General features: G+C 36.0%; 1 protein-coding gene across 1 annotated transcript in view; it reads left to right on the top strand.

Moving 5' to 3' along the window:
• The window catches only part of ATP6V0E1 (ATPase H+ transporting V0 subunit e1), a 44153-nt gene extending 24782 nt beyond the window's left edge, over nt 1–19371 (top strand). The window contains exons 3-4 of the mRNA XM_044664449.1: nt 8318–8445; nt 18859–19371. Coding sequence (XP_044520384.1) covers nt 8318–8411 — 94 coding nt within the window. The 3' untranslated portion in view covers nt 8412–8445; nt 18859–19371. The remainder of the gene's footprint in view (nt 1–8317; nt 8446–18858) is intronic.
• The last annotated feature ends 4936 nt before the right edge of the window (nt 19372–24307 follow it).

The following is a 24307-nucleotide window of genomic DNA, read 5'->3' as shown; positions in this document are numbered from 1 at the left end:
GTGAGTTCTTTGTTATGCTTCTAGGAAAAAATATCAACTGCTCACCTTTGGCATGTAAAACCATCCCAATCTGGTTCTAGTTCACCTTTCCAGACTAATGTCACATAACTCCCTTTCACATGCTCTACATTCTAGCCAAATTGGCCTGCTTGCTGTTTCCTAAACATGACATTACCTCTCCCACTTCTGTACCTTTGTATAGGTTGTTCTACTGGCCTGTCATTCACTCCTTCTTTATGTCTTCGAATCCTTGGTTTCCTTCAAGGCTTAATACCTGCATTTCTAAAGGAAAAGACAGCATATACATATGTAAGTTATATAGTTAAGCTTGGGAAGGAGATCACCAGGGGCTGGAGTGACTAAGAAAAGCTGAGTTTTTGTTGTTAGAATTGATTCTAAGGTAGAAGAGCCATAAGGGCTAGGCAGTTGGAGTTAAGTGACTTGCCCAGGATCAATCACATAGCTAGGAAGTATCTGAGGTCAGATTTGAACCCAGGTCCTCCTGATTCCAGGCCCATTGCTCTATCCACTCTGCTACCTAGCTGCCTCATTTGTACTGAGTTTTGAAGGAAGCCACAGCAGAACAACATGAAATAGACTACAATGCCAGATGTTATATGATTAAGTTCCAAACTGATGAGTTCAGACAATAAGAACTATGAGAGTTAAGAAAATGGGGAAATTGTCTTGAGAAGAGATGAGACTTGAAATGGGTATGAAGGAGAAAATAGGCATCAAGCTGTCCCACAAATTTTAAATCAGTTTTAGGCTTAGTTGCTTAAAATAGTACTAAGACTTTTGTGACATGTGGTATAGGCAGAAGTTACAAAAAATAAATAGGGTGACAGTGAGAAGTCTTATCCATCCTGAATAGTGAGTTTGAAAGATAAAGTTGAAAAGGTTAAGATCAGCTCAGGAAGCGACTTGAAGGCCATCAAATGTGGAACTTGGATTTTTTTCCTGTAAATGATCAGGGAGGAGTCTGATCAAAGTTGACAGGCCAAGGATGAGGGATTTGTTGATGATGGCTTCCTACACAGTAGACTATAAACTTCACTATTGGTACCTCATTTGGGACATTGATGTATCCATGATTGGTAGGAACTCATTCACACCCCATTGATACCACATTAAGGAAGATTGGTTGGTTGATTAATGGTATTTGGAAATGTTTGAATCATGGCTAATATAGTACAGCAATACCTCAGTCTTTGTTTACATTGGTTATCATCCGTTTCCATTTTCATCTATTTTTTCTGTGAAAAAATTTGTCTCGGTTTTCCTCGGTTGCCTCAGATTTCTTTGGCATGCCCACTTAACCTTGATGCTAATTTTGCAAAAACATAGGGCCACCCACAGTTTCTCCTGCTCAGCGAGAGCAATACATGTATTGAAAAGCAAATAAATCCATTTATCCATACAGACAGCAAACAAAAATCAGATAAAACATTCGGAGGAGATGTATACCTGACTATACAAAATGAATGAGCTCTCTCATTGGGAGTGAGATATCTCATGTCAGTCAAGTAGAAATTCTCCCATAGTATCTCAGTTGAGAAGAGGGACAAAATCAAGATAACAACTCCTCTACAAGTCAGCTTCTTTCCAGATAATGCCTTTATACCTAAGAAGGTACGTAGGAGGGGGATTCCCCTTCCAAATAATGAACTCTCTCTCCCCTCCTCACTGTCTTCCATTCACTAAGAAGAGTCTTCAGAAAGGTGAATGGCATATTAAATGTTCGTTTATTCTTTACATTAGTCTTTTTTATATTTATTTTATATTCATTTCTTATTGTTTTTAGTATTAAACACATTTCTCTATAATATGTGGTTTGGGCATGTATTTTGGAGTGTCTAGAACAAATTAATTGGATTTACATTTATTCATATTGTAATAATTGCCTCGGTTTTCTTTGGTTTTGGATTTTGCTGATTATTTTAGGATGAATTATTGACGAAAACCAAGGTATCACTGTATATTCAAGGGGGAGAGAATAAACACAGACCAGAGAGAACAGTATTTAAAGAGCTAGAAGATAACAAATAAGAGAAGGAGCTGTGGGTGTTCAAATGTAGTTCTCTAGAGAGAAGGCCTCTACCAGTACCCCAAAGTTTGAGTCATGTAGCTTCAGGAAATCAGGAACTATATGCAGAGAGGGAAGGCAGTAACTGGAACTCAGGCAGATTATTGGAGGCATTTCAGGACCAAGCAGGATCCAGAGCCTTAATGTGTAGGAACAAATGCACACCTTGTCCATTTGTATTACCCATGGCAAAGGGATGGGGGTAGGGGTGGAGAATAACTTTCTTAAGATCTTCATTGATGTTAAGATCTTAAGATCATCCCTCTTTTTTGGTGAGTGGGGAAATAGATTGGGAAGGGTTCAGCCACAGCCAGTTGATCAAGATTCATTTACTAAGCCTCATGTGTCAGTCACTGCCCAGAATGCTGGGGATAAAAAGACAAAACCAGACATCTTCCTGCACTTTAGGAACACTTCTAACAGGGGAGACATTATGCATACATAAAAATGTGTTTAAGATTATACAAAATACATACATAGTAACCTGACAGCAGAAGACACTAGCAACTGTGTGGAGGGTGGAGCGTAACAGCAAAAGCCTTCTGCAGAAGTTAGCACTTGAATTCATTCTTGAAAGAAACCAGGGATTCCAAGAGCCGGAGTTGTGAAAGGAAAGTATTTTTGGCAGAGAGATAGCCACTCCATCAGAATGGAAGCAAAGATGGGGCATCCCATGGGAGGTACAGTAAGTAGGTCAGTATAGAGAGACTATAGAATATATGGAGGGGATTGTGTTAGAAAGCCACAAAGCTAGAAAAGGGGTTGTGAAAGGGGTTTCTGAAGTTGATTTTTTTATCTTGGGACTAACAAACAGAACCATTAGAGTTCGCTGAGTTGAAGAGTGAACCTGACAAATGTGTGTATGGCATTTAAGGAAAATCACTTGGACTATGTGGGACTTACCAGAGAGGGAAAGAATTGTCTTCTTGACTTTAGAGGCTCAGGAACTTACTTATTGCAGGGAAGCTGAATCTTTTATACTCTCTTATAGAGATTTAGACCCAATCTGTAGTCTGATGTGTGGAAAGGAGTCCTGAGAATACATGATGCAAAGAGAGTACAGTTTGAATGGGTATATGGAAAACTCAGAACTGAACCTGCTCAGTGGAAATCATGCTGGATTTGTAGTCAAAAGCCCCAGGTCCAAATTCTGATTCTTTTAATTATCTACATGACTTGAGTAATTCACTTAACTTCTTTGTGCCTCAGTTGTTTATCTATAAAATGAGACATTTGGGCTAGATAGCCTAGGACAGTGATGGCGAACCTTTTAGAGACCAAGTGACCAAATTGAAACCCTCGTGCCCCATGTGATTCCCCCGCCTTACTCCAGATAGGAGGGAGAAAGCACTCCTATTGAGTTGCTAGGTGGAAGGGTGGGTTAAGTGAGAAATATCCTCAGGCACATGTGGAGAGAGGTGGGGGAGCAGCTCCCTCTAGCACACATGCCATAGGTTTGCCAACAAGGGCCTTGGAGGTGTCTTCCAGCTCTAACTGTATTGTGAACCCAGAGCATTGGTTCTGAGCTACAAATTAAATATAATTTCATTGAAGGCAAGAGTAGTTTGTTTTTCTTTCTAACTTTGTATCAGTTATAGTGCCTTGGATATTGAAGAAGCAACAAGGAAACACTGGAGATTCTTAAAGTAGTAGATGATCCTTTAGACAGATTATTCTGGTAGGTGGATTGCAGGCGGAACATAATAGAGGTAGGCAGACCTGTTCCTATCAGGAAATTTTTGCAATAGACCAGGTACAAGATAATAAAGGTTGAATGGACTGGGAAGGAGATGTAATGTACTATACATCATATTCTACATATTGTTTTAATTCCCTTTTTTGCCGTTATGCCACAGACCTTTAGAGTTTAAGAATGTTAGCTTCTGCCTCCCAAAGGCAACTATTCCTTAGCCTTTGCCCTCTTCCCCTACTATTTTATGTATTTTTTCTGAAGATTTTTTTTTATATATTTGCTTTTGTAGTGATTTCTCCAGACATAGGCTAATTGCTGAACTGCATAGTATTTCATGGAGTTATTATGACTTTAGATGTTTCATTCATAATTATAAGAATGCATAATTATTTTGAAATGGATCCACTTTTTTTTTTTTTTTAACCCTTGTACTTTGGTGTATTGTCTCATAGGTGGAAGATTGGTAAGGGTGGGCAATGGGGGTCAAGTGACTTGCCCAGGGTCACACAGCTGGGAAGTGTCTGAGGCCGGATTTGAACCTAGGACCTCCTGTCTCTAGGCCTGACTCTCACTCCACTGAGCTACCCAGCTGCCCCCGAAATGGATCCACTTTTAAAGAATACCCTCTTCTAATAATATTTTTTCACTGGAAAAAGAATTATTAAGTAGAGAATCCCCTTTGGATTCCAGTAAAATCATAGATGAGGATTTATTTTGCAAATTTTCTTTACTCCAAAGAATAGAAATGGATTTTGAAGTCTGTCTAGGTCTGTGATTTTGAGAGCCTTTGTGGATGCAGAGCCCATGGACATGCTCTTGCCAGGACTCTCAGTTCTCCTTTTCATTTTGTACTCTTATTAGGAGAGGTAAGACATATGTACAAATAATTATAGCAGCAGCAACAAAAATAAGAGTGTTACAAATAAAAATGCCTGAGAATTTTTGCCTAAGGGGAATTGGGTATTGTATGTGATACCAGGTGGATGAATACTTAAACCTCAAAGTTGCTGTTGAACATCTAGCAGAGGTATGTATTTTATTGTTGCCTATAAAATCATGATATTTTTAAAAGTCCTTTGTTTACTTTCTACACATTCAGAACCTTCCTTTTCCTCCCTCCTCTCACAATCACATCCCCCAGCATAATTGATATTGTCAGATTTTAATTTGCAAAGGTTTCTGGACAGTAGAGAGAGTTGGACATTATGTTATAATGGGTTATCCCAATGAAACTAGAAGTATCCTAGGATTTGGAGCCAGAAGGGAGGGATCCTGAGGGTCATCTCTTCCAAATCCTCATATTTCTAGGTAAGAGATGTTGAGGTCCATAGAAGTAAATTGAATTTCCTTAAGTTATATAAGTAGAAAACAGAACTGAGCTGTGAAACTACAACTTCCAATTCCAAATACACTACTTGTTCCAGTATTCTATTTGTCCTCTTAAATGACATAATAATTTCACATAGTTAGTTTTTTTTCAATTTAGTTCACAAAGTATATCACAAAGACACTTACGGATCTATTTGTAGTTTGTTTGAAAGGAGGATTTTGAAGAGAATAAGCAGGTGATGCAGTGGGAATTAATCTGCTTCAGAGTTCCCTCCTTGATTTGAATACATTTTAAGTAGCTTTTAGGAGAAATCATACTATCCTGGGAACCAGAGAATTTGGAAAGGGAACATAGCCTCCAGTGAGACCATGATTCTGCTGACTCCATGGGGACCTTTCCCTCTGTTTTCCTAACCAGGTAGAAGTCACCTCTGCTTAAGATAAGGCTGGATGAAACACTTAACTCCTACTGGGGAAGTCAGACCTGGGCCTCCTTTTCTAGTTAGTGCATAAGAAATTTATTACCAAGTTTAATACAAAGAATCATGCCCATCCTTCCTCCCTGGTTTCCCGATTTGGAAAGTAGGAGAAAAGAGTAGATAAAGGAAGACGAAGAAGAAAGTAAAAATCTCTTTAGATGGAACAATATAATATTTCAGGTAGACTTTCTCTATAAAAAGAGAATGTTAAGGATCTCTGCTGGCTACTGTAGGTTTCCTGTGAATATTTTTGAGCCAAATCAAGTTCTTTTGACTTCATGGATGCCTTAGAGTTGAAATAAACTCAGATACTTAGTAACTGGGCTGGAGTTCAGGTTATAGAGACATGTGGAATGATTTGACCAAATGTTAAGAGTACATTTAGTTCTTTTCGTACACATGAAGTAATAGACTCACTACTGGAATATGATCTCTCCTCCTCCACCCACTTCCATCAATTCAGAGTAGAACTTTTTTTTTCAGTTCTTCAGTGTGTTTATCAGCTTCAAAGTGAAATTTTGAGTCAGGCTCAAATCAGGAGGGTAAACATAGAGCTCAGCTGGTTGGAAATTTTTAATGAATTTGCCTGGAATATTTCTTGAGGGATTTACTTGAATTTTTAAGAGTAAGTATTTTTGCTTAGAATAGAAACTTTTTTAAAAAGCATGTGAGATGTAAGTGACTTTTATCTGTCAACAGGGACCCAGGAATTAATAGAATATCTTCATCAGAGGCATCATGGTTCAGTGGAAAGAACACTGGACTTGGAGTCATAACATCTTGGTTTGAATCCCAACTCTCGTTTGCTACCTGCATGATGTTGGACAAGTCTTTTAAACTCCTGGGCTTTACTTTCCTCATCTGTAAAATTGGAGGGTTTGACTAGATGACCTCTAAGTTCTCTTCTAGCTCTAAATGTATGTTCTTGTCTCTTTGGATATTGACATATCTTAACCCTTACATAAGACTTGTGAATGTCTACAAACAGCTGTATTTTCTTTGTTAAATTGTCCTGTGGCAAAAACTGGATCATTTCAATTTTGGAATATGTTAATAGAATGATCAGAACTGGAATATATTTAGTATTCATTCATAGTGGGGGGGGGGTGAGGAGAGCTGGGGACTTGGTGTGAGTTTAATAAATACAGGCTTAATATTTCTAAGTAGGATCTTTCCTTATAATAAACATTTCTTCTGAAAGTAGATGCAGCCATATTAGAGTCATCCTGCATGCACTGCCTGCTGTGGTTGGGGAATCCCTGGTTTGTGTGGAATTTTCCATGCCTCTTAGCTCTGCAACATGTTAGTGATAGCTTAAGTAAAAAAAGCCTTTTCTAAGATACAGCTCATTCTCATTTGTTGTGTCTCTCTTTTTATTTCTCTCTCTTCAATAGATGCTAAAAGCTTAGTTACAAATCTAAGATTATTTGTTTGTTTCAATATATCAATCAGAAGGCCAAATCCATCTTATCTCCATAAATTTTTGTTTGAAAAAATGAGTCAGCATAAGATTTCTGTTTTGGAATGATTTCCCCAGGTGCCTTATTTCTTGCCATAAAACTATTCTTTGCATGTGTATTTGGGGGTGTGATGAGGGTGGGGTTGTTTTGTTTCATTTTGTTTCTGTCTCTGGCACTGGTTTCTGATGTGGCAGATGGATTTAGCAGCCTTTAAAGTGATGATTGTAATTGATTTGTTGACCCTTGGATTTTTATACTGATACCACTATGACACCATCATCAGGAAAAGTATTATTGTTATTTTAACTTTTACCTTCTAGTATCCATTCTAAGACAGAAGAGCAGCAAGGGCTAGGCAACCAGACTTAAATGACTTGCCAGGATCCCATAGCCAGGAAGTGTGGTATGGATAATTTAGATGCTAGTTAACATAGGATCCAAAACAAACTCACTGGCTAAAGCATTGAACAAAGTCTAATAAAGATGAAATTTAATTAGAATAAATATAAAGTCTTATATTTGTGGAAAGTGATTTTTTTTTTGAAGTGCAAGAAGATGTATGCTCACCTAAAAAAGGTCTGGTGTTTCTGGTGAACTGCAAACTTAGTATTAGGCAGCAAAGTGGCATGGTAACCAATAAGCAAATGGACCATAGGCTGCATTAAGAGAGCTTTACTTTACAAGAAACAACAGAAGTTTTTTTTTTTGTTTTTGTTTTTGTTTTTTTTTGTTTTTGTTTTTTTTTTTTGTTTTTTGCAGTGTTCAACACTGCTCCGACCACATCTGGAGAATTGTATTCTGTTTCAATACCCACATTTTAGGAAGGACATTGACAGACTGGAAAACATCTAGAGAAATGTAACCAGGTAAAGATCAGTTGAAGAATGTGGGACATTTTGTCTGCAGAAGACTTCAAGGAGTACATATTCTTTGTGGGAGGACCTAAGATTTTTAGAGAAAGAAAAGAGGAAAAAGTTGAGACTTTTTCTCCCAGATGAAAAGGGACGATATGAAATTGTCTAGTACCAAAAATCCTTTTAAAACTCCCTAATTAGAATGTATACTCTTTAGTGTAGTATTCTGAGTGAAGTATGGCTTGAAGGTTGTTGATTTGTCAGAGAAATGGTTTGTTTGCCCTTATATGGTATTGAGATGTATTTGTCATCACAGTCTTGTACCTAAAAATGATCATAACTAATATAATTTTATTTTTTTCCCCTTTCTTCTCTTGACTTCCTTTTCCCACTCCACCTCCCTTACTCTTTTACAGTTGGCTGATTGCTTTTCTGGCCCAGCTCCACCCTCTCTTTGGACCAGAGTTAAAAAATGAAACCATCTGGTATCTCTCATATCACTGGCCTTGAGGAAGAGGATGATCTGTGTGACTCTCTCATTTAGGTAAATATAAATGGGACTTTCACATGAGTTGTGCTGGGTTGGTGATTAGGGACAGATTTTGAAGCCTATTTGAATGTACGGTTGTGGCCCAATTTAAACATGATCTGGATTTAACAAACATTTGGAAGCAAATCACTATAGGATTTCCTTTAATATCAGTGAATTTACAAAATCTTAATATTATTCAGCATAACTCACTAGTTAGTCCATCTGGACATGCTTTGGAGAGAACCCTCCTCAGTTTATTAGTACCAGATAGCATTCATTTTGTGACATTGCCGAATGTAATTAAATTCAACAAGTTCAGGACCATATAGAGGAACCTTTTTGTCCTTTAACAAAGTAAACCATGCCACTTAGAAAGGTATATGGGGTTTAGGTACTTGGCAGTCAAATCTTGACTGTAAGGAAATGATAAAGACTCTTAAATGAGGCTTCATCCAGAGGTTCTTTGAAGTTCACTCTATTCTGGGAGCTTCTTGAAATTATTTTGGTATTTAAGAAGGGAAAGCCTGGGGAGCACATACACATATGTAAATTGAATCACATGTAATTTGTTAAGTACAGAAATAAAGTTTACTAAGTTGAATGTGCCAGAACGTGAGGGTTTATTTCATGCAGAAAAAGAATCTGAATTTATGTGAAGAAAAAGAATCCTTCACCTTTATTTTCTTTTGCCTCATGGAATTTTGTGAGATAAATTTCTCCAGATTTTTCATTTTCCATTCATGTGGTCAGTAGATATTTACAACCAGTTAACATCATACAAATTTTTGGAATTTGTGTATGGTATGGTGGACGAAACACTAACCTTGGAGTTGTGAATCCTGAGAGTTAGTCATCATTCTGCCACCAATTAATGATTTAACCATGTGGGCAATCTGTCTTCTAAATTTCTTCACATATAAATTAGTATGGACTATGTCATCAATTTTGATTCTTTCAGCTCTAAAGTTCTCCCCTCCAAAAATTGTGATTTTCTTTTTTTTTTTTTTTTTTTTTTTTTTTTTTTTTTTTTTTTTTTTTTTNCAAAAATTGTTTTTTTTTTTTTTTTTTTTTTTTTTTTTTTTTTTTTTTTTTTTTTTTGTCATATGTCTCATAGATGAGAGGTAGAACCAGGAGTTGTTGTTTTAATTTTTATTACGTACTATTAGTGAAACAAAGCATTTTTGTTCTTAGGTTGGATTTTTTTTTCCCCTTAGAATTGTCTTTTTTTATTTTTTGACAATTTATCTCTTGGGAAATGGCTCTTATATTTGTTTGAAACTTCCATATATCATGGGTATCAGTCTCTTATCAGAGAAACTTTCTCCAAAGATTTTTTTTTGCAGTGATTTCCCTTCTAATTCCAACTGCATTGATTTTGTTTGTATAAAAATCAAAAGTATTCATTTTATCTCCCTTGAGTTTTTGCCTTGTTTGGTCAAATACTTTCCCCCCTATTTGTATTGGTGAAAGGAGTCTTTTTCCCTACTCTCTAATTTATTTATGGTGTTGCCTTTGCATTTATGTATTATATCTATTTAGAGCTTATTGTGGTAGATGGTATGAGGTATTTGTTTAAGTTTAATTTAGGCAGGATTGCTATCTAATTTTCTGAGCATTCATTATTGAAAAGTGAGTCTTTATCACAGTAATTGCAGTATTTGGGTCTCTCCAACACTCAGTTTGTTTCTGATGCTGTGAATATAATCTATTCTTTATCAGTTTTTCTAATTTTTTTACAGGAAAAGAACAGTTTTGATGTTTACTGCTTTGTAGTATAGTTTAAGATTGGATACTGCCAGGTTCCCCCCTCCTCCCCATATATATTTTTATTATCAGACTATTTCCATAAACTAAAAAAATCACGGAAACCTTTATTACCAAAGACCCTCAATTGGAGATCTGTTCCAAAGCCAGATAGTGTTAATATATTTGGAAATATAGGTCTTGATCAATGACACACGTTAAAACCAGTGGAAATGTGCATCAGTTATGGCGGGGGGGAAGTCGGGGGGTGAAGGGGAAAGTAAGAGCATGAATCATGTAACCATGTTAACTTTTCTAAAAAATAAAAATTATTAAAGGAAAAAAAGAGAAAAAGCAGCTTCTTGGAATGACCCTTGGGACAATACATTCTGTTCAATTTCTCACATCTTTCTACAGATATATCTGACCTTCAACATTATTACTTTTTTTCATTATTACTCTTAAGATTCTTGCCCTTTTATCACTACCTTTGAATTTTGTTTTAACTATATTTTAAAGTTTTTTCTAGTTCTGGTAATCCTTTGATAGTTTGTGGAACCAAATCTGTTCAATTAATTTAAGAAACATAGTCATTTTTTAATTCTATTGGCATGACTTATCCAAGAACAATTGATATTTCTCCAATTATTTAGATCCTTTATTCCTATAAAGAGTATTTTGTAGTCATATTTATATAGTTCTTATGTGTTTTCCTAATCTTTTCAAGCAGTTGTAGATTGAGTGCTTGAACATTCAATTTACTGGTCACTTATTTTGGGTACCATAAGTTGTTAGAAATCTTTATCCTACAGATTATATGAGGGTACGGTGGGACACAGTTATACAAGGATCATAATCACTTTCAGTAATCAGTTCTGTTTTCCATTATAATAAAATACCATGATAATGTATGTTCTTGAATTCTTCTAAACTGCTACTAGTATAGGATTTTAGATTATAATACAGAATCCAAGACTGATTCTGAGCCCTATAAAATGAGACTCAGGAAGCATTTATTAAGCACCTAGTATGTGCCAGGTACTATGCTAAGTATTTTAAGACAATTAGTAGTAGGACAAGAGACATATAAATTGTCTTTTGCACTGTGGTTCAGATTGTCTACTATTAAGAAGAAAGGAATTCTTCTACATACTTGCTGAGCACTTAAAACACACTTAACAAGTTTCTTATGTGTTTTTTTTTTTAAATAATTATTTTAAGAGACCAAATTTGGAAAGTAGGAGGTGTAAGCCAGAACAGAATGTTCAGTTAAATACACTGGGGAACAGTCACACATGCTTTAGAACTATTCAGTTTCATCAACATTAAAAAAAATTACTCTAAACACCTCTATGCTGCCTGGCTTATCTTGTGTTAATCACCATAGTTGCTATGATTTTCTATCACTTATTAAAAGAATTGAACAGTAGTCAAATGATAGGTTAAATTGTAGTTCATTTCACTCATTGGTTAGCAGTCTTACACAAATACTCTAAAGTATAGATCTCTTAGATCTGTTTTTTAAATGAGACTTAATAGGATACACAGGAGTGTGTCAGGATGTCAGGATAATTGCTTATATATGTTTCATTTCTTTGTTGTGAGTCTACAACATGGAAATCCAAAACAGAACCCATAGCAGAAGATTTGCCGAACAATCTCAGGATGTGTTGAGAGAAGCATCATTAATAAGTCTATATTCCTATTTATTATTGCACATTCTCCTATAAGAAAGGAGCAGTATGTCTTTCTCAAATCCAGAACGAATCAGTCATGTTTCCTTATTTTGATACAGGACTTAGACATTTGACTCTTCTGTACTGTCATTAATTCAGATGAATTCTAACTCAAGTAGCAATTGTTTGCTTCTCCTTTACCACCTGACCTTCCCAGGCCCTATAATCATTCTGTCCCCCACAATAGTCCATTAAGGGATTTCTACCTGGGAAATACCATTAGTTGAAGCACCTTCAAACCAATTTTCTAAATAGTTTTTCTGTTGATTTGGTCTAGAAATTTAAGATTTGAGACTTTCTTTATCCTATAGCAAATTCTTTTCTCCACCTCTAATCTTGTTCTTCATAGTTGCCATCTGCCAAGGCAAAAATCCCTTTCACCAGCTATTTATATCATACGCTCATCCCAATCCTGCTTAGTCTTCCCTCTCAAAAAACCCACTGAGTTAAGAAAAAAAATTCCTCTTAATTCTAGATCTCTTTGATAGTCCTTTTGCCTTCTGCCCCTTCTGGAAACATTACTTTCCCCTGAAAACATCCCATTCTCTCTAGCACTGGCCCACTCCTCTTATACTCTGCTTTCTACTTCCAATTCCTGACAGTTTTTCTGCCACCATCATTCGGCAGCCTCTCCTTTGAAGTTGATTACCCTATCCAGAATTTCATTGCAGGTATCATCCAACATCTAGGTCTCTTCAAACGCCCTGGCCTCTTAATTGATCAAACTCTCCAGTTCCTAAGACCCCCATCTCTATTTTCAGCAACCCACAGGGGTAGTATTTCCTTAGACTTGACCATTAGCCCAAAATTGTTCTACTTCCATGATCTTTTTTTAAAGCAATTATATTTGCTTCCATTTCTATATACTCAAAGACAATAAGAAAAATGTAATTTTATGGCACAAAAAATGCCATTTCTTTTTTTTTTTTAGACATACATGCAAAATACTCTGCCAACAAAAAAATATATACTGCAAAATTGAAATAACCAATTTTTAACTGAAAAATCAGACTGCATTCCCCTAAAAGAAGTATATTATATTACTAAATATACATTTGAATCAAAATTTAATAAAATTCCTTTTGAAGTGTTACAAATATTATGAGAAATATTATAATTTAGAAACAAAATCACATCAAGTCTAAATACAAATGCAAATATTTTACCTGAAAATGTCAGCAACAAAGAATTAGAAAATCCTTTAAGTAATAACAAGATATTTCCCAAAATTTCACTTTTCTTAGTCTTTTACTACCCTTCCTGACCTTTCTGATGTTCCTGTCACTGTGACAAGGAAAATACCTTGTAGTTGAAGCTATTTATATATCTACACAATACAATTCTGGTTTCTAAATAAGAAGGTATAGTTATTATTTTGTTGTTGAGAATGAAAATCCTAGAGAACATCTGCAAAGATGTTCCCCTTTCTGGAGAAAGGGCCTAACACAAGTAACAGTATAAAGAAGGACAACTTTCCCCAGGGGCAGGGCAGGGCTGCTGAGCTATGTTGGTAAGCCTGAAACTTGATCAGTGGATATACATTCATGAAATGCTCCTCTCTGATCAGTCTGCTGACCTGTTATATCTATTGCTTCTCTTTCCCCAAACCAGTTCTTCATCTTTAAGATAATTTCCAGTTCCTCTACTCACTCCTGATCTAGTTTACCTTTCTTTCCTTCATATTCTGTACCATGGACATGTGCAGTAGAATTAGTAGACTATAAACCTGTGAGAATAGATACTGACTAGCACAGAGTTTCTGGTACACAGTAGATGATTAATATATGTTTATTAAATTGTTAAACAGTTCAGTAAGTCTTTATTCTTCACCCTTAAATCCCTTGCCTCTTCTCTTTCTCTTTTTATGTTCTGCCAGTTCTTAACCCTGAGTTGCCACCACCATCATCCTCCTAAGCTACTGCATTAATGATATCTACTTTCAAATGGGCTTTCATGGTAATCATCTCTGACCCTTGATCACAGTCCACACATTAGTCCTTCAAAACTTCTTTTTTCTCAACCCCAGTGTGCCATATCTGTTTTTTCTCCTCTCTCCATAGATGACCCTGACTCCCTTGTTCCAAAGAAAATTGAGTCTTAATTGTTTTGTGTTCCCTCATCTTTCCTATTCCATAACTCAGACTTGCCCTATATCAATCATTTTTTCCCTTGTTCTAGTCTCAGAGGATATAAAGTAGACTTCCTTGCCAACATTTCCCCTCTAATTGTCTCCTTGATCCAATCCTCTTCTATTCAGGACCAGATGCCCCTTTCTTATTCCTTACTCCACCCTTTCTGACCTTTGTGCAAACTGCCTCTAGTTTCTACTTTCATTATTTTTTTTAAACCCTAAGTCACAGATCTGACATTATCATTCTCCTTTAGGGGAAAAGAAACCCTTCAGTGGCTTCCCATTTCCTCTAGGAAATGATATAAACCTTTTAGTTTTTATGACCTCTGATTGATATCACATTACTCTTGGGCATATGCCTAGTAGTGGAATCACTAGGCCTAAGTATATGAACAATTTAATGTCTATTTTCACGCTGTTCCAAATAGTTTTTCAAAATGGCTGGACCAGTTGAAAGCTTTCCCAATGACAAAATCTTAATATACTTATATGCCTAGCTCCCCAAAGACATTGACTAATTCTATATTTTATCATCTTTCATGCATTTCATGTTCTAGCAAAACTAGATTGCCAATTGTTCCCTGAATTCAGTATTCCATCTCCCACTGCCATGCATTTACACAGGTTATCCCCAATACCTGTAATGAATTACTGTCTCAGCTCTCTCTTTCAGAATCATTATCTTCAAGGTTTATTTCAGGTATCACCTCTTCTGCATTGTCATAACTCCTGATTTTCTCTAACTCCAACTAAAAGTGTAGCTTCTTTTTTTAGGATTTCTAGAGTAATTTTCCTGCACTTTCCTTGTTTCCATCTCTTCCTCACTTTCCTGCATTATACCTTTATCTTCTTGTATGCCCCACTACCACTCTATTAAATATCCTTGATGTTGGGTTATTTCATTTTTGCTTTTGTATCGCTAGTACATACACAATACCAGAAATGCTTGTCATATACATGGTACCTAGTATGTTATAGTAGTATCTGTATAGTGGACATATTTCATTGAATTCAAATATGTATTAAATGAACCAAAATGTGTGTGTGTGTGTGTGTGTGTGAGAGAGAGAGAGAGAGAGAGAGAGAGAGAGAGAGAGAGAGAGAGAGAGATCAGGGTTATGAAGAAACTTTTGTTAATTTATTAGCAAATGGCTTCACACTGGCCTCTGAAAACAGCTTGCTTATTTCAACTGTTGCTCATACCATTCTCTCATCTTCTTCACACAATTGAATTCTACTGTTCTTTAAATATCCAGCTCTTATCCCATATTTTTGGTGAAGTTTCACTTTGATAATGGTAGCCTCAAGCTCTCTTACCTAAATTCATAGCATTTTTATGTCTGTTCTATTGACATTTACTTACAGTCATGTTGTCTTCTTATGCATTATCTTTTTTATGTCTATTTTGTCAGCTCTTCTAGCTTAAAGGGTGGGGGTGGAGGTGTAAAATGTTAAGAGTGCTGGGAATTTAGAAATCATTTTATCCACTCCTCCCATTTTACAGATGAAGAAACTGAGACTCAGAGAGTTAAAGATAGCTTGTTAAACATATTACAGAAATGCTATAGTAGCTGAGCCAGAACTAAAGTGTAAATCTGCTGCCTTCCAAACCAGTGCTTTTTTTCACTACACAGGGCTAATTACCACAATACTGTTTAATTTGTACTAGGTGGTCAGTAAGTATTTGTGGGCTGGATGAGTGTCAAATGAGAGGTATAAACTAAAGGAGGGTTATGATTACTAGGGACTGGAGTAGTTGGGAAAGACCAGGTTTCCCTTATTTAGATAAAAGTTAAAAGAGTAAAAATTAAATTCAGTGCCACATAGCAATAATTTAGAAATATATCATTTAACTTTAGGGACAAGACCTATTTTCATTAAAGAATTTCTGCAGAATGTTTCCTTGCCTCTAGTTCTCATAATAGCATTTTACATGTCTTTAATCTGAAAGTTGTATTTGTCGTTATTTCCCTTGTTTTACAAACAAAGCTTAAAAAGAAACCAAGTGAGCTATCCAGAAACAGAACAGTTGCTCAGGAGAGGGAAAATTAATGCTATATGTTTTTGATTCACTTCATCTTCAGACCACAAGGTCTTCTTGTTTAACTTCATGTTTGCTTTCTTTTAAACCAGTATCATTAAGCCAGTTTGAAAATAATTCCTTGATGCATATGGTTTTTCAGGATCTATTTTCCCTTTCCATGTTAGTTCAATTGGCAGAAAGACCTACATATTTTTTGAGGTCTAATAAGCATTTAATGAAAAAATACTACAACATATAAAAGAGCAGTATTCACCAATTGCATTTTCTCCAATAAAGTTAATTTTCTCTGCTAGCTTTTCAAAAGACCTGTTCTGCTAACTGAAGAAGGGTGACAGGAACGCAATGAAGCACCCTGAAAATCTTTTTTTCCCCTAACCTTTACCTTCCATGTGTTTGAGGTCAGATTTGAACCCAGGACCTCCTGTCTCCAGACATGGCTCTCTATCCCCTGAACCACCTAGCTGCCCCACCTTGAAAATCTTTTAAACCACATACTACTAAAAGCTTACAGCCCTGGTCAGTTCTCTGCTCTCTTTTATGCATGAGGAATATGAGACTCAGAGAAAGAAGATGACTTGCTTTGCTCTACAGGATCATAGATGTGGTAATTAACTAAGCTGGAATTTGAGCATGAGTTCTTTGATTCTAAACAGGGCTCATTCTATTATACCACTACTGCTTCTGGAACAATGAATCTTAGTGTTGGAATGGACACAGGGGCTCTTTAGTCTAACCTACACATGTTCAGGAATGCTATGTGCAACCTTTCCAACCAGGTGGTCATAAGCCTTCCCATAGAAAGACCTAGTACTGATAAGAGACAGACTCATTTTTTATAAGAGATTAAATCCATTTGTCCTTATACCACTCGGCCACTTCATTTCTTACCCTCAGGAGTTATAAGACTCCCCTCTACTCCTTAACAATGACCTGGATGGTAGAAACTTCCTATGTTTTAAAAAAACTTTTATTAATAATATTTTTTTCAATTAATCACTTACTTTCTATCTTATCCTCCCCATACCATTTGAAAAAAAGAAAAACAACTATTCTAACATACACATGCTTAAATGAGACAAATTTTCTCACTAGTTTAATCCAAAAATGTTTGTTTCATTATATACACACTGAGTGCATCACTTCTGATTCCAGATATGGAGAGCATATTCTAACATCAGCTCTCCAGAATTAGTTTTTAAGCCTTTTGAAGTTGTCTTTACAATGTTGTTCTGATTGTATAAATTTGCTCCTAGTTCCTCTACTTCATTCCACATGGGTTCCTATTAATTTTTCCAGGTTTCTCTGAAACATATTTTAACAGTGTTATAATATTCTGATACAATCATATACCATAATTTGTTCAATCATTCTCCATTTGAGGCTTGCACCTCCTTTGCTTGTAGTAATTTGTTACTGTTAAAAACTGTTAAAAATATATTTTTTTGTATATATCAGTTTTACTCGTTTTATTTTGATCTCTGTAGTATAGGCTTCGTAGTGGTATCATTGGGTCAAAGAATATGCACAATTTAGTGACTTTTGGCTGCCGGGCTTTTAATGCTTTTATTTGATAATTTTATACAGATTCTTTTTTTATTTGAATAACAAATTTCCACATGTTTTCCAAAGTCATATGATTCATATTGTCTCCCTTCCCTCCCTCTCTCATAGCTGACAAGCAATTCAATCTAAGTTATATATGTATTATCATGCAATATATATTTCCATATTATTCATTTTTGTAAGCAAATAATCTTATAGAACCAAAACCCCAAAACATAAACCCAGATTAATAATAAATCTGTTTTCATCTGCATTTCTACTCCAACAGTTCTTTCTCTGGAGGTAGATAGCATTCTTTTCCATAAGCCCCTCAGACTTGTTCTGGATCATTGTATTGCTGTTAGTAGCAAAGTCTATTATTATTATATTTGATCGTTCCACAATATTGCAGTTACTGTGTATAAGATTCTCCTGGTTCTGCTTATTTTACTCTGCATCAGTTCATGGTAGGTCTTTTTTTTCCCCCCAGAAAGCAGAAATTCTATTCTACCTTGTACCCTTCCCTCATATTTGTTTAAACAAGAATGGATAGAGTAGGCAAGAGAGCACATACAGAAATAAGAAATCTTTTCATTATTAGCCATATCTGTAGTAATCCTGTTTCCTACCACAAGAGGGGAAAGGAAGACTGATTTATCATTTGAGAAATTGATTTGAATTAAAATGGAAATTATTTAACTAGATTCCAATACAGCAGTCTTACTTGTCCCAACTATTTTTGTAGTATGTTTTAAAATAATTTTAATAATATATTTTAGATATTTACATATATAATAATATATTTCTGATACCAATTTTTTTTCAAGTATGTTAAGATTTTAGTTTGGTTATATCTTTAAAACAATACCTTGTAGAACTCAAGTTTTGCTTCACTTGTAGAATCACAAGATTTTTCGGTCATCCCCTTCATTTTGCAGACAAGGAAACTGAGCTCCAGAAAAATTAATTGATTTTTTTCAAGGTCACATAGTAAGCAGAAGAACTAGGATTTTAATCTAGGTTCTCTCACTTCAAAACCAGCACACTTTTTACCATGTAACATTATTTCCCTACTAGACATACCATACATTTTTCGGTCCATTTATAATGATTGACCTGATTTTATGATTCTCTCATTGCCCTGTTTTACTAATTTACTAAGTGACTCTTTTTTTTTTCATGAGAAGAAGGATTCAAGAGCTAGTAACTGGAATGGTTTTATTTTTCAGGAAAAGAAGATAAATATTCTACATCTTCTAAGAGCACCTCTTAATCCAAAGACTGCCTTAACTCATCTGTCTGGAGACCAGCTGCCTTAAATATTTATACTATACTTGAATTTTCACCTTATTCCAAACTTCAGTATTTTTGTCTGTTACATACTTTTTAAAAATTCACTTTGTCAAACTGTGTGCCTCTTTTATCTAACAAATAAACCAAAGGTATATGGGGGAGGAGTTCTTCAAGTTCTTAGACATAAATGGGAAAAAGACAATAATACATCTCACTAAAATCATATTCTTCTGCATCAGAAGAGTCCATATACCTTTGATATATTTAAGACTCAAACACAAACAGCAAGATGAATGGCTACAGTTTTGTTCATCACCAAGAGATCATGTTCAGAGGAAAAATGTACCCTAAAGGTGTTGGAGCTGTATCAAACTGTATTTTCCAAAGAATTTAAATTAAATTTCTATCTCCCTTTGGAATAAAAATTTTTTTTCTGTTTCCCACAAAAATCTGGTTTCAGTGTTTGTGATTTTTCTTTTATAAAGACTATTTGTAATTTCAAGTAACGTCCATGTTGCTGATTTTGCAACTTTAAAATTCTTAATTTTGGAAAACTCCTTTAGTTCCTTTGCTTAGTGATGCAGACAGCTGTGTAGTTTGGGATGCATGAAAGAACAGATATTCACTCAAGAAATATTAAGTACCCATTGTGCTAGGGGGAGGAAGGGCATGGGAATTTTAGATAAAATATGGTGGAGCTTACCAGTGTACTGAAAGAATAAGACACAAACATTGATAAGGATATGAGAAATTGATCAAAGTTGCAAAACAAAATGAAGGATCAGGAAAGGCTTGGGGGAAGAAGGGAATAGATAGCACCTGAGTCAAAGAATTTGAGAGTTGGAAGGAACCAAAGTAGCTATCTAATCCAATCTTTAAATAAATGGAATACTCACTACACATATTCCAAATGGTGCTTGAAAAGCTCCAAAGGGGGTGAACCCTACAACTTCTAAAGGCAGACTATTTCACTTTTGGACAGCTTTAATTGTTAGAAAGTTTTACTTGACACCAAATCTAAAGTTGTCTCTGAAATTTTACCCAGTGCTTTTGGTTCTTCCTCTGGAACTAAAAACGGAAAAAAAATCTCTTCTCCACATAAAAAACCTTTTAAATACTTAAAGATGGCTATCATGATGCACCCTTCCCCTACTCCCAGGTCTTTTCCAAGCTAAACATGCTTTGTTCCTTCAATCAATCATTATATAACATGGATTCAAGGCTCTTCATCTTCCTGGTTGTCCTCCTATGGACACTTTACAATTTATTAATGTTTCCTTTAAACTATGGTACCCAGAACTGAAGTGAACACAGTATTCCAGGTGAAGTCTGATAAGAACAGAGTATAAAGAGACTATCACTCTATTTTTGGAGTGCCCTCAATGCACTCCAAGATCAAATTAGCCTTTTTGCTTGCTATATCACATTGCTAACTTATTAAGCTTGCAGTCCACCAAACCTCCCACATCTTTTTCTGAACAATTACTATATAACCTCATATCTCTGCCATATAATACTTACAAAGCATACTTTATTGTACTCAAGACTTGGTTTAGGTGACGTGGTATGGAACTAGTCAGAAAATGGTGTTGGCCCTGAGAATGAGAAATGTAGGAAAGACCACTTGGGGAGACTATTGCAATAGTATGGGCAGGCAACATTTACAGTCTACTTACTAGCATGGTGGTAGTGGGAATAGAAGATAGGAGAGATAGAAGAAGAATCAACAGGTTTTTAGGGACATTAAACAAAGGGAAGGGAAAAATTAAAAGATGGTAAAGAGATTTTGACCTTAGAGACTGGTCACAGTCTCTTCACACAGACATTGTGTGAAGTCTGAGAGTTTTCAGGAAACGAACTCAATTTAGGACATCACAGTACTTTCTGTGTCAGGTGAATTTAAAGAGATGTATAATGCAATAGTACCTGTGCCTTTAGGCTTTCAAAGTATAATTGGGGTAAGTGAAATAAACATATAAATCACTAGAATTCCAGAATTATGGTCCAGTAGTATGCATGCATGCATATTCTCCAAGTCAGTAGACAGACTGCTTCCATCCTAGGACAAGCTGGTAGTGAAGGTAAGCTTTTAGGAATGAACCAGGTCTGAAAAAAACAGGATCCTGGGAAATTTTTCCTTTTCTTATGCTCATGTGTAGTAAAAATAAACCTTTTGAGATGACTGGCAACTGAGCCAATACTCATTCTGTCCCTGAAATAATTTTTTAAACCCTTATCTTCTGTGTTAGAATTAATACTGTGTATTCATTCCAAGGCAGAAGAGCGGCTAGGGCTAGGCAGTGGAAGTTAAGTGGCTTGCCCAGGGTTATACAGCTAGGAAGCATCTGAGGCCAGATTTGAACCTAGGACCTCTTCTCTCAATCACCCTCACGTGGTTCTCAATCCACTGAGCCACCCAGCTGCCCCCTTCTGAAATCATTTTTGAGGAATTGAACCTGTGATCTAAACTTAAACTCAACTGACTCTTGCCTTTTTGACAGCCAGCCAAGACTGGATTTCCTGTTTTTCAGTTTATACTTTTCTGTCCATTCTGACTATCTCACCAAAGCCAATGCCTGTTATTCTGAGAAAGGAGAGGTAGTTACGAGTTTATACTAATGAACTCTGGTCTTTCTTTTCTTCCACAGAGTAGTTTTATTTCATACTTGAAAGCTTTCATTGGTATCAAGCAAACATTTATTAAACATTTACCGAGTGCTAGGCATAACACTTAAAGTATCGAGGATACAAAACCAAAGGTAAAATAGTACTTGCTTTTGGGGAGCTTACATTTTAATGGAAAATATATCCTGTACTTTCTTTAAGGAAAATGAGGGTTGTAATATGTAGATATTCAGAGAGAGCATTCCAGTCATGGGGGGATGCCATATGGAAAGGTATGGAGAGGTGAAATGGAGTTTTTTGTACTTCTAGTGCCTTCCCTCTGAGATTTCCTTCCATTTATGTATGTATGTGTGTATCTATGTATCTATATCTTTTATGCATATAGTTGTTTGTATGTTACCTCAATTAAAATTGGCCTTTTTTTTTTTGGCTTCCCCAATTCTTAGAGCACAGTGTCTGGTACAGAGTAAGCACTTAATATGTGATGGATTAGTTATCACTAAGAAGCCAGGTTGTTATGAGCTTTGAATGCCAAATGAGAATTTATATTTGATCCTAGAAGTAGTAGGGAAATTTTGAATTTATTGAGGGGATGATAGAGTTTGAGATGGCAAGACTGGTATTTTTAGGTTGTGTTGGCACAAGAGAAAAGTATTTATAGTCCAAGTCAATAAGCCTTTATTAAATGCCAGCTATGTGCCTGGTACTGTGACAAGTGCTTGAGATAAAAAGATAGGTAAGAAAAAAAAAAAGATAGGAAAGAAACAGCCTCCAGTTTCAAGGTGAATTGGAGTTAAAAGATTATTTTAGAAGAAATTCAAAGTAGCACATAGAAAAACTGAGAGAAGAAAATGGCCAAAGCTAGCTATGGAAAAGAGCTCTTAGACAAGGGGGGAAATGGCAAAGAGAAAAGTAATTTGGAGATTATATTGCAGGGTAGTATTGAGTTTCTCACTTCTTTCTAGCTGTTTCTCTGGCTAATCTGTGAACTTCAAGATTGCTTTCGACTTTTGAAAGAACAGGAACATACTTCCTTTCAATATCCATGTCCTGAGTCATGTTAGACAGCTTTGTGAATTGGTCTTTGTGGACAACATCCTTATTTCTACTTGTTTTCCAGCCATCTTCTTTTCAGTTGTCAATCCATTCATTCTTTCCTTTGATAAGTTAATTATCTGCATACATAGTTAGTTTCTCAAGGTTTGGGACCTAGTTTGCTCAATCCCTTTTTTAGCTGCTTCTAATGATTCTCTTTGGTCTGTCATCCAGAATATGCACTACTTGTATTCAGATCATGTACTTCTGGCCAGCAGACATCAATACTTCCTTGGACTTCTTCTCTTACATTATTTTTGCAGGCACCCTTGACATATACAGAGTCTGATCCCTGGTACTGATGCTTGTACCAACCTCCAACACCTCTACTCTGCCAACCATAATTAGAGTTCCATGAGTCCTGCTGATTACATTTCCAGCTCATCTCCAGTCTCTCCAACGGCTTGGAAGGAAGAGAAAGTGACTCTGACCATAAGAGAATGTGAACTAGGAAAATTTCTTCTTAAGAGTAATGATTTGGAGATGGGAAGATACACTGAATTCTGTTTTAGTCATGTTTAGTTTGAGATGTATGTGGGATATCCATTTTGAAATGTCCAGTAGGCATTTGGTGGTAGGCTCTGGAGCTTCATAGCTAGACTGTATACATAAAGTTGATGATTGAACCCCATAGGAATTGAAGACCTCCTAGTTAGAAAGAATAGAGAAAAAAGGATAAGACCTAGTACCAAGGCATGGGGTTGATATTGATGATAATCCAGCAGAAGAGACAAGTGATAAGATAGGGAAAAGAAGCAGCAATTGAAAACTCAAGGGTGTCTAGGAACAGTGTCACATACTGGAGGGAGGTCAAGAAAGATGCTTGAGGGGGTAGCTGGGTGGGTCAGTGGATTGAGAGCCAAGCCTAGAGATAGGAGGTCCTAGGCTCAAATCTGGCCTCAGACACTTCCTACCTGTGTGACCCTGGGCAAGTCACTTGACCCCCATTGCCTAGCCCTTACCACTCTTTTGCCTTGGAGCCAATACACAGTATTGACTCCAAGATGGAAGATAAGGATTTAAATTAAAAAAAAATGTTTGAGAAAATATTAGCAAATTTAGCATTTAAGAGATATCAATCATTTAGGAATGAACAGTTTCAGATGATGGATGAAGGCTGAAGTTAGATTGCAAAGGATTTAAAAGAGTGAGAAAAAAGTAAATAGCACCAAATTAAGATGGCTTTTTCAAGAAAAGTTTCTGAGAAAAGGAGAAATTAAAGGAAATTGCTAATAGGAATAGGAGGATCCAGGGAGAGCTTTTGTTGTTTGATTTTAGTTTAGTTTTTTTCCCCTCAGGATAAAGAAGAGAGTTTATAGGTGGGGCTTTCACATAAATAAAAATTCCACAAAAGAGTCACTACAGGTAAACCTTGAATTTCTTCAATGGAAATAAAAACTGAGTTTTCTTTTTTTGGAGGTGGGAGGAAGGAGTATTTGTAAGACAAAGTCATGAAATGGATGGAAATGTTTTAATGTATATTGCTACCTCTGGCATTTGAAGAAGACCACTTATGATTCCTCTAAATATGTGGGGTGTGCCTGAAAAGAAAGAGTTCTGCACAGCAACCAGTCTTTTCTGCGTGCATGCACACACACACACACAACATACACACACACACACAGAGAGAGAGAGAGAGAGAGAGAGAGAGAGAGAGAGAGAGAG

The sequence above is a fragment of the Gracilinanus agilis genome, chromosome 2 (genome assembly GCF_016433145.1).
Source record: "Gracilinanus agilis isolate LMUSP501 chromosome 2, AgileGrace, whole genome shotgun sequence".
In the NCBI taxonomy this organism is placed as follows: domain Eukaryota; kingdom Metazoa; phylum Chordata; class Mammalia; order Didelphimorphia; family Didelphidae; genus Gracilinanus; species Gracilinanus agilis.
The sequence above is the reverse complement of the archived record's forward strand: the minus strand, read 5'-3'. Positions and strand labels throughout refer to the sequence as shown.